Source organism: Oncorhynchus nerka, linkage group LG13 (assembly GCF_034236695.1).
Source record: "Oncorhynchus nerka isolate Pitt River linkage group LG13, Oner_Uvic_2.0, whole genome shotgun sequence".
Classification (NCBI taxonomy): domain Eukaryota; kingdom Metazoa; phylum Chordata; class Actinopteri; order Salmoniformes; family Salmonidae; genus Oncorhynchus; species Oncorhynchus nerka.
Genome location: NC_088408.1, coordinates 6,731,388 through 6,754,044, shown reverse-complemented (window position 1 = coordinate 6,754,044; position 22,657 = coordinate 6,731,388). Strand labels below are relative to the sequence as shown.

Below are 22,657 nucleotides of genomic sequence, written 5' to 3'. Positions count from 1 at the left end.
CCCAACCGTGAAGCATGGAGGTGGAAACATCATTCTTTGGGGATGCTTTTCTGCAAAGGGGACTGGACGACTGCACCGTATTGAGGGGAGGATGGATGGGGCCATGTATCGCGAGATCTTGGCCAACAACCTCCTTCCCACAGTAAGAGCATTGAAGATGGGTCGTGGCTGCGTCTTCCAGCATGACAACGACCCGAAACACACAGCCAGGGCAACTAAGGAGTGGCTCCGTAAGAAGCATCTCAAGGTCCTGGAGTGGCCTAGCCAATAGAAAATCTTAGGAGGGAGCTGAAAGTCCGTATTGCCCAGCGACAGCCCCGAAACCTGAAGGAGGTCTGTATGGAGGTGTGGGCCAAAGTCCCTGCTGCAGTGTGTGCAAACCTGGTCAAGAACTACAGGAAACATATCTCTGTAATTGCAAACAAAGATTTCTGTAACAAATATTAAGTTCTGCTTTTCTGATGTATCAAATACTTATGTCATGCAATAAAATGCAAATGAATTACTTAGAAATCATACAATGTGATTTTCTGGATTTTTGTTTTAGATTCCGTCTCTCACAGTTGAAGTGTACCTATGATAACAATTACAGACCTCTACATGCTTTGTAAGTAGGAAAACCTGCAAAATCGGCAGTGTATCAAATACTTGTTCTCCCCACTGTGTGTGTGGATATATACGTACACACACAAATGCAACAATTTCAAAGATTTTACTGAGTTACAGTTCATAGAAGGAAATCAGTCAATTGCAGTAAATTCATTAGGACCTAATTTATGGATTTCACATGACTGGGCAGAGGTGCAGCCAAGGCCCACCCACTGGGGAACCGGGCTCCTCAGCGGCCACCCACTGGGGAACCGGGCTCCTCAGCGGCCACCCACTGGGGAACCGGGCTCCTCAGCGGCCACCCACTGGGGAACCGGGCTCCTCAGCGGCCACCCACTGGGGAACCGGGCTCCTCAGCGGCCACCCACTGGGGAACCGGGCTCCTCAGCGAGCACCCACCCACTGGGGAACCGGGCTCCTCAGCGAGCACCCACCCACTGGGGAACCGGGCTCCTCAGCACCCACCCCTCATCAGACGATCCCGTCAGAGCCTGGTTCCTCTCTAGGTTTCTTCCTAGGTTCCTGCCTTTCTAGGGAGTTTTTCCTAGCCACCGTGCTTCTACATCTGCATTCTTTGCTCTTTGAGGGCTTTTGGCTGGATTTCTGTATAAGCCCTTGGTGACATCTGCTGACGCTTCCTAAAATACATTTGATTGATGTTCAGTGTGGAAACAGCAGGTCCAGACAGTTATAAGCGGTGGCACCCAGTCAGTCCCAGCAGCGTAATGATCGGTCTCTCCCTCAACTGAGCCTGGGGACGAGGTTATGAAAATACACGGACCAGCAAATTTGACATGGAGTATTTTATTTGAATATACTTTCAACATTATCAAAAAAAGAAAAAGAAAAGGGCATTACAACAACTTTAACCCTGTAAGTTTTGTCTGGTTAAAAAAAAATGTCAGTTTCACAAAATGAAATAAAAATCAAATAAAGGACCGACCAGATCGTTGATAATTAAACCGTAAAGAGAATAAAACAATAACTAAACAGTATAACCACATCTTCTACAACAGGGATCAACAAGATTCAGCCAAGGGGGCAAATGTATTTTCCTAAACGGATGTTCAGGGGGTCGGAACATAAAACAAAATTGTAGACTGCAAATTGACAGCAAGAAGCCCAAACAGATATATTTGACTAAAACAATGACTTCAAACTTTGCTTACATTTGTATACAAACAAATCTCTCCATTATGCATGGGAATAGTTTGGAACACACTCCCAAAGTTGAAAGAAAATCACTTGAAGCTGAAATGCTGGTGTTTTTACAGTCGTATGTCCAATAACAAACACTTTATTTTGCTCAGAAAACTTTGGGGGGCGGGGCAAATAAAATCACCTGCGGGCCAAATTCAGCCCGTGGGCCACCAGTTGGAGAACCCTGTTCTATAGCGTCACATCATCTCGACTCGGTCAGTCTCAGGTACTCTTGTCGTCTAGCTAGGAAGATTACAAGGAAAATAAAGAAGAGCATTAGGACCAAATAGGACACAGTTTGACAAACAGAGATTGAAAATGGCGTCTCATGAAAGTTAATCGGACTCGGAGTACCAGTAAAAGATGTTGCATAACAAATGAATGATGAAACATCATGTGTTCGAACTTTTAAAAACCACGGAAGTTATGAGAGGTAACGTTAAGTATGTAGAGTTTGTTCTGGGTAGGTAATACTAGGTATGTAATGCTTGGTTACCTGTTCTGGGTAGGTAATACTAGGTATGTAATGCTTGGTTACCTGTTCTGGGTATGTAATGCCTGGTTACCTGCTCTGGGTAGGTAATGCTTGGTTACCTGTTCTAGGTAGGTAATACTAGGTATGTAATGCTTGGTTACCTGTTCTAGGTAGGTAATACTAGTTATGTAATGCTTGGTTACCTGTTCTGGGTAGGTAATACTAGTTATGTAATGCTTGGTTACCTGTTCTGGGTAGGTAATACTAGTTATTTAATGCTTGGTTACCTGTTCTGGGTAGGTAATACTAGGTATGTAATGCCTGGTTACCTGTTCTGGGTAGGTAATACTAGTTATGTAATGCTTGGTTACCTGTTCTAGGTAGGTAATACTAGGTATGTAATGCTTGGTTACCTGTTCTAGGTAGGTAATACTAGTTATGTAATGCTTGGTTACCTGTTCTGGGTAGGTAATACTAGTTATGTAATGCTTGGTTACCTGTTCTGGGTAGGTAATACTAGTTATTTAATGCTTGGTTACCTGTTCTGGGTAGGTAATACTAGTTATGTAATGCTTGGTTACCTGTTCTGGGTAGGTAATACTAGGTATGTAATGCTTGGTTACCTGTTCTAGGTAGGTAATACTAGTTATGTAATGCTTGGTTACCTGTTCTGGGTAGGTAATACTAGTTATGTAATGCTTGGTTACCTGTTCTGGGTAGGTAATACTAGTTATTTAATGCTTGGTTACCTGTTCTGGGTAGGTAATACTAGGTATGTAATGCCTGGTTACCTGTTCTGGGTAGGTAATACTAGTTATGTAATGCTTGGTTACCTGTTCTGGGTAGGTAATACTAGTTATGTAATGCTTGGTTACCTGTTCTGGGTAGGTAATACTAGTTATGTAATGCTTGGTTACCTGTTCTGGGTAGGTAATGCTGTGTATGTAATGCTTGGTTACCTGCTCTGGGTATGTAATACTAGTTATGTAATGCCTGGTTACCTGTTCTAGGTAGGTAATAGTAGGTATGTAATGCCTGGTTACCGGTTCTGGGTAGGTAATACTAGTTATGTAATGCTTGGTTACCTGTTCTGGGTAGGTAATACTAGGTATGTAATGCCTGGTTACCTGCTCTGGGTAGGTAATACTGTGTATGTAATGCTTGGTTACCTGCTCTGGGTAGGTAATGCTTGGTTACCTGTTCTGGGTAGGTAATACTAGGTATGTAATGCTTGGTTACCTGTTCTGGGTATGTAATGCCTGGTTACCTGCTCTGGGTAGGTAATGCTTGGTTACCTGTTCTAGGTAGGTAATACTAGGTATGTAATGCTTGGTTACCTGTTCTAGGTAGGTAATACTAGTTATGTAATGCTTGGTTACCTGTTCTGGGTAGGTAATACTAGTTATGTAATGCTTGGTTACCTGTTCTGGGTAGGTAATGCTTGGTTACCTGTTCTGGGTAGGTAATACTGTGTATGTAATGCTTGGTTACCTGCTCTGGGTAGGTAATGCTTGGTTACCTGTTCTGGGTAGGTAATACTGGGTATGTAATGCTTGGTTACCTGCTCTGGGTAGGTAATGCTTGGTTACCTGTTCTGGGTAGGTAATGCTTGGTTACCTGCTCTGGGTAGGTAATACTAGGTTACCTGCTCTGGGTAGGTAATACTAGGTTACCTGCTCTGGGTAGGTAATACTGTGTATGTAATGCTTGGTTACCTGCTCTGGGTAGGTAATGCTTGGTTACCTGTTCTGGGTAGGTAATACTAGTTATGTAATGCCTGGTTACCTGTTCTGGGTAGGTAATACTAGGTATGTAATGCTTGGTTACCGGTTCTGGGTAGGTAATACTAGTTATGTAATGCTTGGTTACCTGTTCTGGGTAGGTAATACTAGTTATGTAATGCTTGGTTACCTGTTCTGGGTAGGTAATACTAGTTATGTAATGCTTGGTTACCAGTTCTGGGTAGGTAATACTAGTTATGTAATGCTTGGTTACCTGTTCTGGGTAGGTAATACTAGGTATGTAATGCCTGGTTACCTGTTCTGGGTAGGTAATACTAGGTATGTAATGCCTGGTTACCTGTTCTGGGTAGGTAATACTAGTTATTTAATGCTTGGTTACCTGTTCTGGGTAGGTAATACTAGGTATGTAATGCCTGGTTACCTGTTCTGGGTAGGTAATACTAGTTATGTAATGCTTGGTTACCTGTTCTGGGTAGGTAATACTAGTTATGTAATGCCTGGTTACCTGTTCTGGGTAGGTAATACTAGTTATGTAATGCTTGGTTACCTGTTCTGGGTAGGTAATACTAGGTATGTAATGCTTGGTTACCTGTTCTAGGTAGGTAATACTAGGTATGTAATGCCTGGTTACCTGTTCTGGGTAGGTAATACTAGGTATGTAATGCTTGGTTACCTGTTCTGGGTAGGTAATACTAGGTATGTAATGCCTGGTTACCTGTTCTGGGTAGGTAATACTAGTTATGTAATGCTTGGTTACCTGTTCTGGGTAGGTAATACTAGGTATGTAATGCTTGGTTACCTGTTCTGGGTAGGTAATACTAGGTATGTAATGCTTGGTTACCTGTTCTAGGTATGTATTGCCTGGTTACCTGTTCTGGGTAGGTAATACTGTGTATGTAATGCTTGGTTACCTGCTCTGGGTAGGTCATACTGTGTATGTAATGCTTGGTTACCTGTTCTGGGTAGGTAATACTAGGTTACCTGTTCTGGGTAGGTAATACTAGTTATGTAATGCTTGGTTACCTGTTCTGGGTAGGTAATACTAGTTATGTAATGCCTGGTTACCTGTTCTGGGTAGGTAATACTAGGTATGTAATGCCTGGTTACCTGCTCTGGGTAGGTAATACTAGGTTACCTGTTCTGGGTAGGTAATACTAGTTATGTAATGCTTGGTTACCTGTTCTGGGTAGGTAATACTAGTTATGTAATGCCTGGTTACCTGTTCTGGGTAGGTAATACTAGTTATGTAATGCCTGGTTACCTGTTCTGGGTAGGTAATACTAGTTATGTAATGCCTGGTTACCTGTTCTAGGTATGTAATGCCTGGTTACCGGTTCTGGGTAGGTAATACTAGTTATGTAATGCTTGGTTACCTGTTCTGGGTAGGTAATACTAGGTTACCTGTTCTGGGTAGGTAATACTAGTTATGTAATGCTTGGTTACCTGTTCTGGGTAGGTAATACTAGTTATGTAATGCCTGGTTACCTGTTCTGGGTAGGTAATACTAGGTATGTAATGCCTGGTTACCTGCTCTGGGTAGGTAATAACTTGTAAGTCGCTCTGGATAAGAGCGTCTGCTAAATGACTTAAATGTAAATGTAATACTGTGTATGTAATGCTTGGTTACCTGCTCTGGGTAGGTAATACTGTGTATGTAATGCTTGGTTACCTGCTCTGGGTAGGTAATACTGTGTATGTAATGCTTGGTTACCTGCTCTGGGTAGGTAATGCTTGGTTACCTGTTCTGGGTAGGTAATACTGTGTATGTAATGCCTGGTTACCTGCTCTGGTATGTATTGCCTGGTTACCTGTTCTGGGTAGGCCTTGGTTACCTGTAATGGTAGGTAATACTGTGTATGTAAATGACTTAAATGTAAATGTAATACTGGTATGTAATGCTTGGTTACCTGCTCTGGGTAGGTTACCTGCTCTGGGTAGGTAATACTGGGTAGGTAATACTAGGTTACCTGCTCTGGGTAGGTAATACTGTGTATGTAATGCTTGGTTACCTGTTCTGGGTAGGTCATACTGTGTATGTAATGCTTGGTTACCTGTTCTGGGTAGGTAATACTAGTTATGTAATGCTTGGTTACCTGTTCTAGGTATGTAATGCCTGGTTACCTGCTCTGGGCCTTGGTCCACTTGAGGGCGTGTCTGGGAGGGACCGAGGCAGTGGGGTGGTAGAAGGTGCAGCCAGTACGTTTACACTGGGCTCCAAACCGACAAGGCTGACGAGAGACAAGAAACCAGTCTTCAAAACGTCATCTTGAAGTTGATACAGCAACATTTTGATCAGCACTCAAGACATTCCTTATTTCCTTACTAGTGTCTAATGTAAGATTGTATAACAGACAGCTCAAAAACAGGTATTTGAGGACAAACTCCTTTCAACCTCATGGTTGTAGAGTATTGTTCTGACCTTGGGGTGGTAGAAGAGACAGTCCATCTTCTTACACTCTGGGAAGAAACGACAAACGCTGCTGGTCTGGACTGGAGGCACTGTAATTAAACCAACACCCATTAAAACACTGCTGGTCTGGACTGGAGGCACTGTAATTAAACCAACACCCCATTAAAACACTGCTGGTCTGGACTGGAGACACTGTAATTAAACTAACACCCATTAAAACACTGCTGGTCTGGACTGGAGGCACTGTAATTAAACCAACACCCATTAAAACACTGCTGGTCTGGACTGGAGACACTGTAATTAAACCAACACCCATTAAAACACTGCTGGTCTGGACTGGAGACACTGTAATTAAACCAACACCCATTAAAACACTGCTGTTAGATACAGACAAAGGTAAAAGACATCAAAAAAAGTGGTAACATCTCAACTGATAATATTTACACATTTAATAACGAACATATATACAAAACATCCAAATCTAATGCTGCGGTAAAATATCTGTTGTTTTGTCTTTAACATTATAATTTGAATAGGAGTATGACAACGGTACTTTGAGTTTACGGTTGACCCAGCTTGTTCGCCATTCGCGATAGGCGTTCAAATCGGTTCAAAGCACGTGAATGCACACGACTCGTTGCACCCAGTTTACAAGTACTGTTTTCTGAGTTTCCCCCACATGTCATGAATGCAGCATAAGGGGGAGGGGCTTAAAGGGGTGTGTCTGTACCTGGTCTGACTGGAGGGGTGTAGGGGGCAGGTCCTCTGCGGCTGACGTGAGTGAAGGGACAATCTGGTTTGGAACACTTGCCGTCAAACTTACAGTTAGGATGGACGAACAGGCATTTGTCCCCAAACTTACAGCTGGGGAAAGTTCTAGACACAAGAGAGAGGGGGACGGAGGAGGGAACAACATATTAGTCAAGCCAATACAAATCTAAATAAATGTATGTAGTTTTAGGGTTTAAAACCCCACAATTCCACAAAACAGACTAAAATGCAGACATAGTTTTGATTTTCAATTCACAAGGTGCCTATTGGTCTTTATTCAAAGGGAAAACCCATCTGGGTCAGGCTGTTCTTACTTGCACTGAGTGGTAGGGTGGTGGTAAACGCACTCATCTCCACTCTTACAGACGGGCCAGAACTTACACCTCTCCAGAACCTTCTGTCTCTTCACAGGACCCGCCTCCTCCTCCTCCTCCTCAGTCTCCATCCCTAACTCTGAAACCGAGGAACGACATGATGACAGTTTAGATGAGGGCCAGCTTTCCAGACCAGAAATGACTCTGTAGAAAGATACCCAGAGAACTAGGTCGATGTTTCTTACAAAAAGCATTGACTCGTACCTTATACAGCAGTGTCAAAGCTGTCTAGTGAGAACCTTGGTCAGCCTAAAGTCTCCTTACCTCACCAGAATCTCTTTCCATTGAAAATAAAATAAAATACAGATTTCTTGTAGTTTGGTCGCTGACATTGACAGTAGTGACCAGTGAACATCCCCAGTCAGGTCACAGACTAGCTCAGAAAACTGGTCACTTAAGACAACGTTGAAACCCTAGAGGAGCTATAGCCTCAGCTGTTGTACAGAGACAGCCAATCAGAACATCATCTGGTGTGGTAGCCTCAGCTGTTGTACAGAGACAGCCAATCAGAACATCATCTGGTGTGGTAGCCTCAGCTGTTGTACAGAGACAGCCAATCAGAACAACATCTGGTGTGGTAGCCTCAGCTGTTGTACAGAGACAGCCAATCAGAACAACATCTGGTGTGGTAGCCTCAGCTGTTGTACAGAGACAGCCAATCAGAACAACATCTGGTGTGGTAGCCTCAGCTGTTATACAGAGACAGCCAATCAGAACAACATCTGGTGTGGTAGCCTCAGCTGTTGTACAGAGACAGCCAATCAGAACAACATCTGGTGTGGTAGCCTCAGCTGTTATACAGAGACAGCCAATCAGAACAACATCTGGTGTGGTAGCCTCAGCTGTTGTACAGAGACAGCCAATCAGAACAACATCTGGTGTGGTAGCCTCAGCTGTTGTACAGAGACAGCCAATCAGAACAACATCTGGTGTGGTAGCCTCAGCTGTTATACAGAGACAGCCAATCAGAACATCATCTGGTGTGGTAGCCTCAGCTGTTGTACAGAGACAGCCAATCAGAACAACATCTGGTGTGGTAGCCTCAGCTGTTGTACAGAGACAGCCAATCAGAACAACATCTGGTGTGGTAGCCTCAGCTGTTGTACAGAGACAGCCAATCAGAACATCATCTGGTGTGGTAGCCTCAGCTGTTATGATCAGTCACTAGTAATAATGACAAGTGCTGACAAGTGGAGGTGCTTAACCATTGAAAAAGCCTTCACAATTGTAATACCCGAGTGTCAAGGCTCACACCCGGGGCGGCAGGTAGCCTAGTGGTTAGAGCGTTGGACTAGTAACCGGAAGGTTGCAAGTTCAAATTCCCGAGCTGACAAGGTACTAATCGTTCTGCCCCTGAACAGGCAGTTAACCCACTGTTCCTAGGCCGTCATTGAAAATAAGAATTTGTTCTTAACTGACTTGCCTAGTTAAATAAAGGTAAATAAAAAATAAACACCCTAATACTAATTATAGAAGCAAAAATAATTCATTTTATTTATAACCATTTTGCCAATAAATAATTCAATCCCTTTACCATCAGGGTATTGTGGTTCCCCCTGCAGTCTGTGGTGGATGCTGAGTTTGGGTTTTGTTCCGAGGTGGATGGAGGGGTCAGGCATGGTGGTCTTGGCTGGTTTAGGATAACTGTCATCCGCTTCCATGTCACAGTCTCCTAGGTTACCCAGGGGGCTAGGAACCCCATCCAGGGTCACAATGAACTTAGGACTGGCTGACCCCGTGGCTTCAGCCTTCTCACTGCTAGGAGGGAGGCAGAGGAGAGAGGGAGGGAGGCAGGCAGAGGAGAGAGAGAGGGAGGCAGGCAGAGGAGAGAGAGAGGGAGGGAGGCAGAGGAGAGAGAGAGGGAGGGAGGCAGAGGAGAGAGAGAGGGAGGGAGGCAGAGGAGAGAGAGAGGGAGGGAGGCAGAGGAGAGAGAGAGGGAGGGAGGCAGAGGAGAGAGAGAGAGAGGGAGGCAGAGGCAGGCAGAGGAGAGAGGCAGGCAGAGGAGAGAGGGAGGCAGAGGAGAGAGGGAGGCAGAGGAGAGAGGGAGGCAGAGGAGAGAGGGAGGCAGAGGAGAGAGGGAGGCAGAGGAGAGAGGGAGGCAGAGGAGAGAGGCAGGCAGAGGAGAGAGGCAGGCAGAGGAGAGAGGCAGGCAGAGGAGAGAGGAGAGGGAGGGAGGCAGAGGAGAGGGAGGGAGGCAGAGGAGAGGGAGGGAGGCAGAGGAGAGGGAGGGAGGCAGAGGAGAGAGGAGAGGGAGGCAGAGGAGAGAGGGAGGCAGAGGAGAGAGGAGAGGGAGGCAGAGGAGAGAGGGAGGCAGAGGAGAGAGGGAGGGAGGCAGAGGAGAGAGGGAGGGAGGCAGAGGAGAGAGGGAGGGAGGCAGAGGAGAGAGGGAGGGAGGCAGAGGAGAGAGGGAGGGAGGGAGGCAGAGGAGAGAGGGAGGGAGGCAGAGGAGAGAGGGAGGAACAGACAGACAGAAAAGCATTATGACAGTTTTGTTTACTTAGCTTGTTTTCAGTGAGCCATGCTAGAACCCTGCTGCAACAACAACAACGTATAAAGAAAATATAGGGCAGCCACTACGAGTCACTAAGAGGGCAGCACACTACGAGTCACTAAGAGGGCAGCCCACTACGAGTCACTAAGAGGGCAGCCACTACGAGTCACTAAGAGGGCAGCCACTACGAGTCACTAAGAGGGCAGCCACTACGAGTCACTAAGAGGGCAGCCACTACGAGTCACTAAGAGGGCAGCACACTACGAGTCACTAAGAGGGCAGCCCACTACGAGTCACTAAGAGGGCAGCCACTACGAGTCACTAAGAGGGCAGCCACTACGAGTCACTAAGAGGGCAGCCACTACGAGTCACTAAGAGGGCAGCCACTACGAGTCACTAAGAGGGCAGCCACTACGAGTCACTAAGAGGGCAGCCACTACGAGTCACTAAGAGGGCAGCCACTACGAGTCACTAAGAGGGCAGCCACTATGAGTCACTAAGAGGGCAGCCACTATGAGTCACTAAGAGGGCAGCCACTATGAGTCACTAAGAGGGCAGCCACTATGAGTCACTAAGAGGGCAGCCACTATGAGTCACTAAGAGGGCAGCCACTATGAGTCACTAAGAGGGCAGCCACTATGAGTCACTAAGAGGGCAGCCACTATGAGTCACTAAGAGGGCAGCCACTATGAGTCACGAAGAGGGCAGCCACTATGAGTCACTAAGAGGGCAGCCACTATGAGTCACTAAGAGGGCAGCACACACTGAGTCACGAAGAGGGTAGTCACTATGATGTACCTGGCTGGCTGCACCATGCGTGGAGTAGCTGGCTGGATCTCCTCCTTGACCATGGCTCCCAGCCTGCTCCTCATAGGCACGGTGGTCTCCTCCCGTCTGCTCCTCATAGGAGGTGCCACTTCCTCCAGTCCCAGTCTACTCCTCATAGGAGGTGCCACTTCCTCCAGTCCACTCCTCATAGGAGGTGGCATCTCCTCTAACCCCAGCCTACTCGTCATAGGCACCTAACAGGATCACAATGGAAAATAAGATATTCAGGTTGGATTGTGTTATACTCAATGACTTTTAAAAATACAGTCGTTTACTCTATGAGATCACAATAGAGGGGTTACGTGTATCTTCATGTCTCAATCCATCTGCCTAGGTCTCACAAAAACCCTTTGACCAACAAACTAAATATGACCCCTCTATGGAAAGATGACTCACGAACATGAGGGTGTTCTCCATTTTGCTCTCGACACCAGGTGGGTGGTTGCCCCTCTAAATCTGGGCCTGATTTAGACCTGGGACACCAGGTGGGTGGTTGCCCCTCTAAATCTGGGCCTGATTTAGACCTGGGACACCAGGTGGGTGGTTGCCCCTCTAAATCTGGGCCTGATTTAGACCTGGGACACCAGGTGGGTGGTTGCCCCTCTAAATCTGGGCCTGATTTAGACCTGGGACACCAGGTGGGTGGTTGCCCCTCTAAATCTGGGCCTGATTTAGACCTGGGACACCAGGTGGGTGGTTGCCCCTCTAAATCTGGGCCTGATTTAGACCTGGGACACCAGGTGTCTGCAATCAATAAATCAGGTAGAAGAGTAAAGAAGCAGGCTCCGGACCTCACAGGGTCAGAGTTGAATACCCCGGTCCTAGATTCAGGACAGACACTTCAAAACCTTATGATGAATTGTTTGTTTTGTTATTCAATGCGTTTCTCTGGTCTATAGTAGTAAAGGCCAAATTCTATAATTGTTCAAGCAATAAAGTACAACAATTGTAAATGAGAACTTGTTCTCAACTGGCCTACCTGGGTAAATAAAATAAAAATTAAATACCTAAAAGGGTCCTAAAATACTAAATCAAATAGCTAAATGATCTATGGTATGGCCATCTTAAAACAATTCCATATAACCATCTTTAAACAATTCCACATGACCATCTTTAAACAATTCCACATGACCATCTTTAAACAATTCCACATGACCATCTTAAAACAATTCCATGCGACCATCTTAAAACAATTCCACACGACCATCTTAAAACAATTCCATATGACCATCTTAAAACAATTCCACATGTTAGCCTAGTAGAACCCCTCCCGCCCCCAACAGCTTAGAATTCAGCCTGTCTGAATGTATTTCCATGCTGACATGGGGGGGTTAATGGAGACAATTCGTTATGATCATCATCATCACCCTGTCCAGTTGTCCCAGTCTGTTCCGGACAGGAACCAGCTCCTCCTCCAGTTCAGGCCTCCTCACGATGAAGGAGCGTGTGTCAAACGGCTTCAGGACACTCCCCTCGGCCACTTCCAGAGCTACACAAGGACGACGTGAGACACCAATATTCTGTTAGTTCAATCACAAAGTCAGACGTGAGGCTGTTGGTCTGGAGTTAAACAGTCCTACTCTCCAGTGTGTTAGTAGCGGTGAGCGATTAACCAAAATGTAGGTAAATGTTTGCGTGTTTGTTATTAAAAACAACTAATTGACAAGACGTCAGCTACATTACTTGAATTCCATTTAGTTGTTATTTGTTGTGAGCCCAACGTGCCGTTTTTTTCTAGAGAGAAATCAAATCATTCATGAGAGAAATCGAATCACGAACTATGTGGGACGCTGGGCTGAAGGTAGTTGTACTTTTCATGAAGCAAATATTCAACCTAGTTCACAGCGCAGAAACGTGGTAATTAACTGCAATGACCCTAATCAATCGTGCCTGTTCTTTCCAGCTCGGACAGAGATTGATACACTTTTATGCCTGCTACTTTAAGTTAGATACACGCAGGTCGTATGAGAGACGAATGTACACAACACGGAGAGAGAAAGGGAGAGAGAGTTTTTTTAAAAGTTTTGAAGAACTAGTCAAATTATTTCGTCAGGCTATCCTGCCTAAACATGCTGTCTATCTAAATAGGATGACTAAAGACAGTACAGTGAGAGAACGTTGTCTGGCCGGCTGATACTTCCTGAGGAGAAACGAAAAGAATTTAAGGATGAAAAATAATAAAAGTAAACGATAGAAAAACTAAAGTAATATACACAAATTAAAACATTTGATTATATTTAATGATTTTTTTTCCATTGATGTCTACCCAATGTGGACCTGGACAGAGACAACAGAATATTTTGGCAAATGAAGGTTCACTATTTTTGGCTTTTCAATTAAAAAAAAACCTCTAAAAATAAATGTTATAATTTCAATCTATGTAATATTAAAACAAATGTAAAAGTATATAAACCCATCATTTATTTTGAATTATTTTATAATCGAACCACCCTCAAAACGCACTAATCACTCAATGTTGGGCAAAACAGTCCTCAATCTACACACAATTACCCCATAATGACAAAGCGAAAACAGGCTACGATTTTTTTTGAAAATGTCCGAAAAATAAAAAAAAATAGAAATAGCTTAATTACATAAATATTCAGACCCTATGTAATGAGAATTGATATTGGGCTATATTGTGCATCCTGTTTCCATTGCACAGTTGACAGTGGAAGTCAGCACAAAAACCAAACCATGAGGTCGAAGGAATTGTTCGTAGAGCTCCGAGACAGGATTGTAATCGAGGCACAGATCTGGGGAAGGGTACAAAAACATTTCTGCAACATTGAAGATCCCCAAGAACACCGTGGAATCCAATCCATCTTTCTTAAAAGGAAGAAGTTTGGAACCACCAAGACTTCCTAGAGCTGGCTGCCCGACCAAACTGAGCAATCGGGGGAGAAGGGCCTTGGTCAGGGAGGTGACCAAGAACCCAATGGTCATTCTGACAAAGCTCCAGAGTTCCTCTGAAGATGGGAGAACCTTCCAGAAAAAAAAAACCATCTCTGCAGCACTCCACAAATCAGGCCTTTATGGTAAAGTGGCAAGACGAAAGCCACTCCTCATTAAAAAGGCATATGACAGCCCACTTGGAATTTGCCAAAAGGCACCTAAAGGATTCAGACCATGAGAAACAAGATTCTCCGGTCTGGTGAAACCAAGATTGAAATCTTTGGCCTGAATGCCAAGCATCACGTCTGGAGGAAACCAGGCACAGCTCATCTCCTGGCCAATACCATCCCTACGATGAAGCATGGTGGTGGCAGCATCATGCTGTGGGATGTTTTTCAGCAGCAGGGACTGGGAGACGAGTCAGAATAGAGGGCAAGATGAACGGAGCAAAGTACAGAGATCATTGATGAAAACCTGCTCCAGAGGGCAAAGACTCACCTTCCAACAAGACTATGCCCTAAGCACACAGCAAAGACAACGCAGGAGTGATATCAGGACAAGTTTCTGAATGTCTGAGTTGCCGAGCCAGAGCCCGGACTTGAACCTGATCGAACATCTCTGGAGAGACCTGAAAATAGCTATGCAGCAACACTCCCCATCCGATCTGACAGAGCTTGAGAGGATCTGTCGAGAATGGGAGAAACTCCCAAAATACAGGTATGCCAAGCTTGTAGTGTAATACCCAAGAACACTCGAGGCTGTAATCACTGCCAAAGGTACTTCAACAAAGTAAAAGGTCTGAATACTTATGTAAATGTCATAGTTTTTCAAATCTACAAACATTTCTAAAAATCTGTTTTTGCTTTGTCATTACGGGGTATTGTGTATAGATTGATGAGATTTCAAAAATTATTTTTTTCATCCATTTTAGATTAAGGCTGTAACGTAACAAAATGTGGGAAAAGTCAAGGGGTCTGAATACTTTCCAAATGTAATGTATAGTATGATATATATTGATATATAGTTTGATATATATTGTGTGGGAGAAAAAAAAAAGAGGGAAAAAAACTATTTAATACATTTTAGGCTTTAACGTAACAAAATGTGGAAAAAAGTGAAGGGGCCTGAATACTGACAAAAAAAGGCCACTAAAACAAGTTGAGGGAGCGTGCAATTGGCATGCTGACTGCAGGAATATCTACAAGAGCTGTTAGCAGAGAATTTAATGTTAATTGCTCTACCATAAGCAAAACGGCATATTTTTTAGAGTGGCCTTTTATTGTCCCCCAGCACAAGGTGCACTTATGTAATGATCATGCTGTTTAATCAGTTTCTTGATATGACACACCTGTCAGGTGGATGGATTATCTTGGCAAAGGAGAAATGTTCACTAAGAGGGATGTAAACAAATTTGTGCACAACATTTGAGAGAAATAAGCTTTTCATTCGTATTGGAACATTTCTGGGATTTAATTTTAATTAATTTAATTAATTTCAGCTCATGAAACCAACACTTTACATGTTGTGGCAACATTTTTATATTTTAGTTCAGTACAGTCCAGACTCGGACATTAGCTCGTTCTGATATTTCTTAAACGTCTTTATTTTGGGGAATTTGTGTGTATTGTTTTGTTTGGCATTACTGCTGACAGAGCTATATAGAAACATCAGCATTTAATCTGCAAAATACGCCTACGCCACAAATAACATTTTATTTGATCATATCAGAGCCGACCCAGACCCGTGACATAATTTCGAATTCTGGATCCGAACCCGCTGGAGCCTTGGTGGATCCATAAAGACTTCTAGTTAGGATGTGACAGACTCACCTAAATAGTCACTGTGCTGCGCTCTCATGTTGTCTTCTGGCACGTCTAACTGCAGCCGAGAGGCCAGGGACCGAGACTGAACTACTGGGAGAGACCAGTACAGTCATAGTCAGGACAATGCAGTAATATTGATTATGTCATTGTTGGATTTGGAGCTTGCAAAAAAGAAAAAGCATTTCACTGTAATAGTGCACGTGACACTGAAACATTCATGCTCCTTCTGTAATGAGGAGTCATGGGGCCCAATTCCAACTCCAACCCGAGACGGAGAGCTGAGTGGATTTGAAAAGTGTACTCAATATATAAGTATAAATATAGAAGAAAAATATAGATTTAAAAACTCTTGGTAAATAGTGTGGTCTAAAGCTTATCATGAGATACTCTACCTCGGGTGAGCAAAACCTCGAGACTTCCTTAGATATCGTGCACCAGCTGTTGTTTACAAATATACACGAACCGCCACCCCTCGTCTTCCTGGAGGCGGCTGTTCCATCATGATGCAGCGTAAACCCCGCCAGCTGTATTAATTCAGCCACGACTCGGTGAAACACAAGATATTAAAGGTATTCATGTCCCGTTTTGTAGGATATTTGTGATGGTAGCTCTATTTTGTTATCCAATGATTGTACGTTGGCTAATAGGACCGATGGTAATGGCAGATTACCCACTTGCCATCGGATCCTTACAAGGCACCCCAAAACCTACGTCCCCGATATCTCCGTCTCTTTCTCATGCGAATCACAGGAGTTTGGGTCTTGTCATGTGTCTGAAGTAAATCCTTCGGGTCTTGATTCGTTAAAGAAAAAAAATATTTGTCCAGTACGAGGTGAGTAATCGCTGTCCTATAATCTAGAAGCTTTTTTCAGTCATAAATGACAGTTGCGGAAAAATGTACAAAATAACACACAATAGCACAATTGGTTAGGAGACCGTAAAACAGCAGCAATCTCCTGCGGCACCATTGAACATATCTCTCAGATCTCCACAAATACATAGGGATTAGGGGTAATTTGGGATTGGGCCTTGGAGTCTGATTTACCTAGCTGCCTGGGGGGCTGAGGCTCTGAGGGGGTGTAAGACTGCCCCCTGGGGACCAGGCCGTGGAGGTGCTCCTGAACCAGCTGGATGGCAGCGTTCATCTCGTCAGTGGTTGAACGCGTCCTGGGTGCCACCGGAACCGTCTGTCTCTGTGGTACTGGGGAAACACAGGTTCAATTAGTTCCTTTTGACAGTTTAGTCAGTAATGATCATGATAAACAGGACGACACATTACAGGTGGTAATTTCTAATAGTCAGGTGTGCTCTTCCTTTAAGGCAGATTGACAGAGAGTTACGTACTAGGTAGGTAGGCTGCAGTCTTGTTGATAGAGATCTGGGCCTCAGACATAGCCCTCAGTAGCAGGTTCTTGTTGGCTTGTTTGGCCGGGGGCAGGGAGGGTCTGGAAACGCACCGAGACATGGGTCAACACACAGACAACCCCCTGGGGGGGTCCCATCACACAGACAACCCCTCCCAACACACGGACAACCCCCTGGGGGTCCCATCATCCAGACAACCCCCTGGGGGTCCCAACAACGTGTAGCGGTAATGTGAAAGGAGGGATGTTGAAACCAGTTCTGCTGCTGTCCTAAGGTGTTCACTTTAACTAACTGGAATCAAGAGTCGCTGCTCAACACAACAAGAAGCAAAACATACAGAGTAGATGAACATGTGGAAAGGAGAGAGTAGCAGAGGTAGACGGAGTGTGTGTGTGTGCGCGTTCCCTTACTTGCGTTCTGGTTTGGAAGGCAGGGACACTCTGCTGGACAAGTTCTTGACCCCGTATCCTTCATCTTCCTCATCATCATCCTCCTCCTCATCATCATCATCACTGTCTCGACCCCCGTCTGCTGCCTGGTTCACCCGCACCACGGAGCTCACCACTGGGGCTTTGCGCTTCCTCGAAGCCTCCTCCTGCTGCTGCTGGAGACAACAAGACCAGAGATGGTTGGCGACAGATTGATCCTTTTCAAATGATTAAGAAATGCATCCTTCTTTCCTTTGAAGTCAGCAGAGATCTCATTGGTTGGAATGATTAAAGTAATACGGTGGATTCACCCATCTAAATCACTTCTTGATCTCTGATTATGTCAAGACAATGAGGAAGGATGTATTTATGTTGTATTGGAACAAGGCCCTTGACTTAATAAAGGTAATTAGTAAACAATCTGTACCCTGCTGCTGCCTCCTTCTCTGTATGTCCTGCTGTCTCTGCTGCTCCTACTGTCCAGGTGATAGCTGCTGTGCTGCTGCCTGCTGTGTGACCCCGAGGACCCCTCTGAGGACCTATAGGCGTCCGCCGACCTGCCTGTCCCCGAGGAGGACCTGCCCTGGGGCGGCCTGTAGATCTGAGCTGATGCCCGCCCTCCGGAGGTGGATCCACGCAGGCGACCTGGGAGGACGCCCATGTCCACGGGGTCCTCGCCGATGAGGTCATCGTCTAGCTCAGGCTTGATGTCGATGACGGCCTCAGAGGAGGGAGGGTCCATCAGGGGCTTGACTGTGGAGGTGAGGCGGGACGAGGTTTTGTCTGAGGAGACCCTTCTGGACAGAATGATAGTGACGTTAGTGTGTGTGTGTGTGTGAGTGTGTGTGTGTGTGCTGGGCTGTTTCACCCTGTTTGGTTGCAATAAAATGCCGAAGCTTCATGTCAATTAATTGATCCACATGTAGGTGTTGAGGTCTCGTCTGAGGAGCAACTTCTGAATGAAATAAATGTGTTAGGGGTCTTTCATATGATCCAAGCCAACTTGAACCATGCTGATTTCAGTGAGCATGGCATGGCCTTTCTTTTCAATATATAGCTAATCAATGTTTGAAAATCAACACCTTACCTGTGCTCATGGGCGGAGCTTGACACACGGGCCTCTGTCCTATCAGAGCGTGAGCTGGACACCGCAAGGCCCTTTGACTCCTCCCCCTTCCACTCACTCTTCCCTGACGAGGTGCCAGTGTCAGAGTACAGCTGAGGCCTCAGGGACGCGGGTTCTTGATACACACAGAGAGATTGTCAATTTAGCTATACAAGGGTAGAGCTAGATAGAATACTGTCAAAGACAGCTCTACAACACATTCAAATAGCTAGACTACTTTATGCTATAGTGTTGTGATGTTCCTAGCCTTGATAAGACTGTTACACTCCTCTCTTAGGGCTTGTTTGTTTTGGCATCGAACAACTCAAGGTCTTTCAATTCCCACTAGGGTGGGAATCTAGTGGCGCAGCGGTCTAAAGCACTGCATCTCAGTGCAAGGGGCTACAGTCCCTGGTTCGAATCTAGGCTGCATAACATCCGGTCGTGATTGGGAGTCCCATAGGGCGGCGCACAATTGGCCCTGCGTCGTCCGGGTTTGGCCGGTGTAGGCCGTCATTGTAAATAAGAATTTGTTCTTAACCTACTTGCCTAGTTAAATAAAGGTTAAATAAATACATAGGATGATAGACTTCAATACAGTATATTTGGACTTTTCCAGCTAGGGAGCTGGTTCTCCTTTTGTGGTCACTGGAACTTAGCTACTGAACTCAGCTTCTCCGGGACTCCATGTAACCTGAACTTACCTACTGCCACAGACCTCAGCTTCTCCAGGACTCCATGTAACCTGAACTTACCTACTGCCACAGACCTCAGCTTCTCCGGGACTCCATGTAACCTGAACTTACCTACTGCCACAGACCTCAGCTTCTCCGGGACTCCATGTAACCTGAACTTACCTACTGCCACAGACCTCAGCTTCTCCGGGACTCCATGTAACCTGAACTTACCTACTGCCACAGACCTCAGCTTCTCCGGGACTCCATGTAACCTGAACTTACCTACTGCCACAGACCTCAGCTTCTCCGGGACTCCATGTAACCTGAACTTACCTACTGCCACAGACCTCAGCTTCTCCAGGACTCCATGTAACCTGAACTTACCTACTGCCACAGACCTCAGCTTCTCCAGGACTCCATGTAACCTGTAAGAACAACACACCATACTTAGAACCATTGAAATAGAAAATACAAAAGTTACACCCAAAGAATCCTCTCAACTCAAGACACTTGCTGTAGCTGCCAAACAGCGAGACAATAACTTTAGAATATCTGGGACCAGGCCTAGCTGGTTACATACGTACCAGACAGTAAACTTGATGGTATTGTTGCCGAGGAAGAGGGACAGGTCATCAGACATCTGCTGGGAAGTCTTCTTGTTGGCCACCATCACCATGATATAGTCTGGTAACTCTTCGTCTAGGGGGAGAGAGAACAGTCAGAAGAACGTATTATATTCTAGAACCCTTGGTAGATGGTCAAGATCCATAGAAATATTATCATTGTATTTATATATAATGTCAACAGCAGTCAGATTAATTGCTGCAGATCAGAAGCGGATGTCAATATTCACACTTACCAACATAGGCACCGAGTTCTTGAAGCTTCCCCTTGATAGCAGCCTGGGAGAAAATAACAATATATTGTCTTAGGCCAGAAAACAACTTAACTACTTGGTACCAGTACCGGTTGAAAATGTAAAGCAGCAATCAGCAGTAGAAACAATAACAATGTCTATTCCCCACCCCTGTTTGAGTAATAAACTGAAATATTGGACATTGACATATCAAAATTTAGACATAACTGAACGAGTATATGTGCATTAGAAACCCAATTTTTCGGCCATAAAGCTCCGATTCAAACTCCCATTCTACACACTCCCGATGTTGTGTCCCAAAGCTACAGCTCTGCAAGCATTAATGTCAAAATGTGTTCGTTAAACTCCATATTTGGTGAGTTACAGCGCAACTAACGTTAGCTATCATCAATTTACCACCGTTACCGCCGGTATGTAGTTAGCGAACGTTACTTCTAAACAAAAGGTCTAAATAAATAAAAATGTACAAAATTCCTATTCGGCACCTCAGAACTGTTATGGACTTCCAACATGTGAGATGTAGTACTGGGTGCCTTAATAGACATATTTATTTGGGTTGCTTGTAAATTTGTACAAATTCTCTCATGGGTTTAGCGAGCTAGCTAGCGTTAGCTACGCTAACATGATGGTTAATAAGACGAATAGCTAGCATCGAAATGACCTCACCCGTATTTTCTTGCTTATCTCTGTGCCGATCTCCATGTTTGCGTGTGCTGTACCTAATACAATAAGAGTCGTTATTAATTTAAAAAGTAGGTTATTATTCACTAAACCAACACGTCCTGCCTACAAAAACACTAACGCCACTGTAATGTTAAATGCTAATGCTAATAGCAAACACATTCGCAATGCAATGTGGGATGGTGGCGTTTCCGGTAGCATAAGGACCGGGCACAGCCCAACCCACTGTTTTTCAGCTTTTTAAAAAATTGTGGGTGAAAAAAGAAGAACAAAAATACAATAATGAGCTACCATTACTTAGGCTTCATTTTTTTTATCCCTAAATCACTCGCGATATTATTTTCATTTGTTTCCTCTGCTCTTTATCCCGAGAGGAGGAAGTCCCGTTCTCATTATACATCAGTGAGGAAGACCCTTAATGTCCGGAATTCATTTAGCCATTTCATTGTAATCTATAGACTTGTTATATCTCGAGTGTTATCGTGTTCATTAACTGGTGATATTAATGGATTACTCATATTAAAATTAAGTCCGATTTAATTAACACATATTATAGTCAGTTGTTAACAGGTTATACATCTGTCTGTGTTGGCAAATTCACTATATCTCATCGAGCGGAGCTGGGTGAGGTTGCCGGTTTGTCACAGTTCAGAAACGTCCAGCTCCGTCTAAAGAGCCCCAGAGTGGAGGTGTCAATAATACCCATAAAACCTAGCGGTCAAACAGATATGGTTACAGTCGTTTTTCTACCATCCATTTTTCCAACAGGGGATTTTAGAAACACTTAAAATAAGGTCTTTGTGTCGGGTAGTCTTACCCTGGCATGACGTTTTGAAAACCATGGAAATCTCTCTCAGACAACCATGCAAATCTCTCTCAGACAAGGTGACTTTTATCAATATATTCGGCTCTGTTTATTCTCAGATTCAAGAATACTAATTAGCTTCAAAGTAGACATCGCGCATATCCCAGCAAGCTCCTGCATGTCATCTCTAACTGACACCTTCCCCTAGCAGGTATTGTGTCAATTTAAAACTTGCACATGACAGTTCACAGAATTGTCAATTTAAAGACATACAGTATAGCCAATGTATTAATTACTACGTTTAGTTAACATTAGATAGTTAATCCAGAGAGATTCATACCTTTGCCTCGATTCGTCAATCTCATCCAGATCATCATGGCATTTGTAGTTCTTTATGATGGCCACGTTAGCAGCTAATTAGCGTTTATTTTTTTGGGGGGGTAAACAGAGCAGAGTATGTTAATAAAAGTCACCATGTCCTAGAGAGATTTGCATGGTTATCAAAACGTCACGCCAGGGTAAACCATTTCTTTTTTATGTTTATTACATTTTTTAAATTTATCTGTATTTTACCCTCTTTTTCGATCATGTCTCATTGTGTAACTCCCCAACGGGCTCGGGAGAGGCGAAGGTCGAGTCATGCATCCTCCAAAACAAAGCTCCTTACACCCACCCGCTTAACCTGGAAGCCAGCTGTACCAGTGTTTGAGGAAACACTGTTCAACTGACTATCGAAGGTCAGCCTGCAGGCCCCCGGACTGCCACAAGGAGACGCTAGAGTGCGATGAGCCAAGTTTTATGCAGATTTTGGAATATTAGCATGAAAATCTGTCACAAATTGGATGGAAACCTATCAAGTGATATCCTTCACCACTGTCATTTTATGAACGATGTCTCAAACCAGTTATTATTATTCAATAAAACAATACATCATTTAAGTTTCTTTACAGCAAATTTCTTAGTTGCATGATTGTATAACTAGCAGAAGTTATAATAACCATCATATTGAAGTAAACCTTCAATATGGGGGGTGCACATATTGGTTTTATGCTGGTTTTAGAATATTCGTATGAAAATCTCACCAATTGGATGGAAACCTAG

At 44.4% G+C, this 22,657-nt stretch overlaps 1 protein-coding gene across 10 annotated transcripts; it reads right to left on the bottom strand.

The window, feature by feature from the left end:
- Positions 1–1,397: 1,397 nt before the first annotated feature.
- On the bottom strand, positions 1,398–20,934 carry zc3h14 (zinc finger CCCH-type containing 14). Of its 10 annotated transcripts, none has more exons than XM_065026155.1 (18): positions 20,737–20,934; positions 20,053–20,095; positions 19,778–19,892; positions 19,221–19,618; positions 18,499–18,652; positions 17,839–18,208; positions 17,394–17,587; positions 16,963–17,063; positions 16,664–16,819; positions 15,625–15,708; positions 12,268–12,389; positions 10,871–11,094; positions 9,116–9,336; positions 7,522–7,660; positions 7,167–7,312; positions 6,446–6,525; positions 6,148–6,254; positions 1,398–2,052 (listed from the first exon to the last, which is right to left on the bottom strand). In XM_065026155.1, the coding sequence occupies exons 1-18, from the start codon at positions 20,770–20,772 to the stop codon at positions 2,049–2,051; spliced, it is 2,694 nt and encodes an 897-aa protein (XP_064882227.1). In that variant the 5' UTR covers positions 20,773–20,934; the 3' UTR covers positions 1,398–2,048. The 10 variants fall into 10 exon arrangements, with proteins under 10 accessions (XP_064882227.1, XP_064882232.1, XP_064882223.1 ...); XM_065026160.1 differs by having other exon boundaries at positions 17,839–18,205; XM_065026151.1 differs by having other exon boundaries at positions 9,116–9,339; positions 20,737–20,933.
- Between the last annotated feature and the right edge of the window lie 1,723 nt (positions 20,935–22,657).

What these genes read in the sequence shown, in the direction of transcription:
- zc3h14 (XM_065026151.1), bottom strand. Translation starts at nt 20,772, where the DNA reads ATGGAGATCGGCACAGAGATAAGCAAGAAAATACGG. An exon ending in ACCATCAAGTTTACTGTCTG is followed by an intron (nt 19,619 to 19,777) that starts GTACGTATGTAA and finishes TTGTTCTTACAG; the next exon opens with GTTACATGGAGTCCTGGAGA. An exon ending in GCTGAGGTCTGTGGCAGTAG is followed by an intron (nt 18,653 to 19,220) that starts GTAAGTTCAGGT and finishes GTGTGTATCAAG; the next exon opens with AACCCGCGTCCCTGAGGCCT.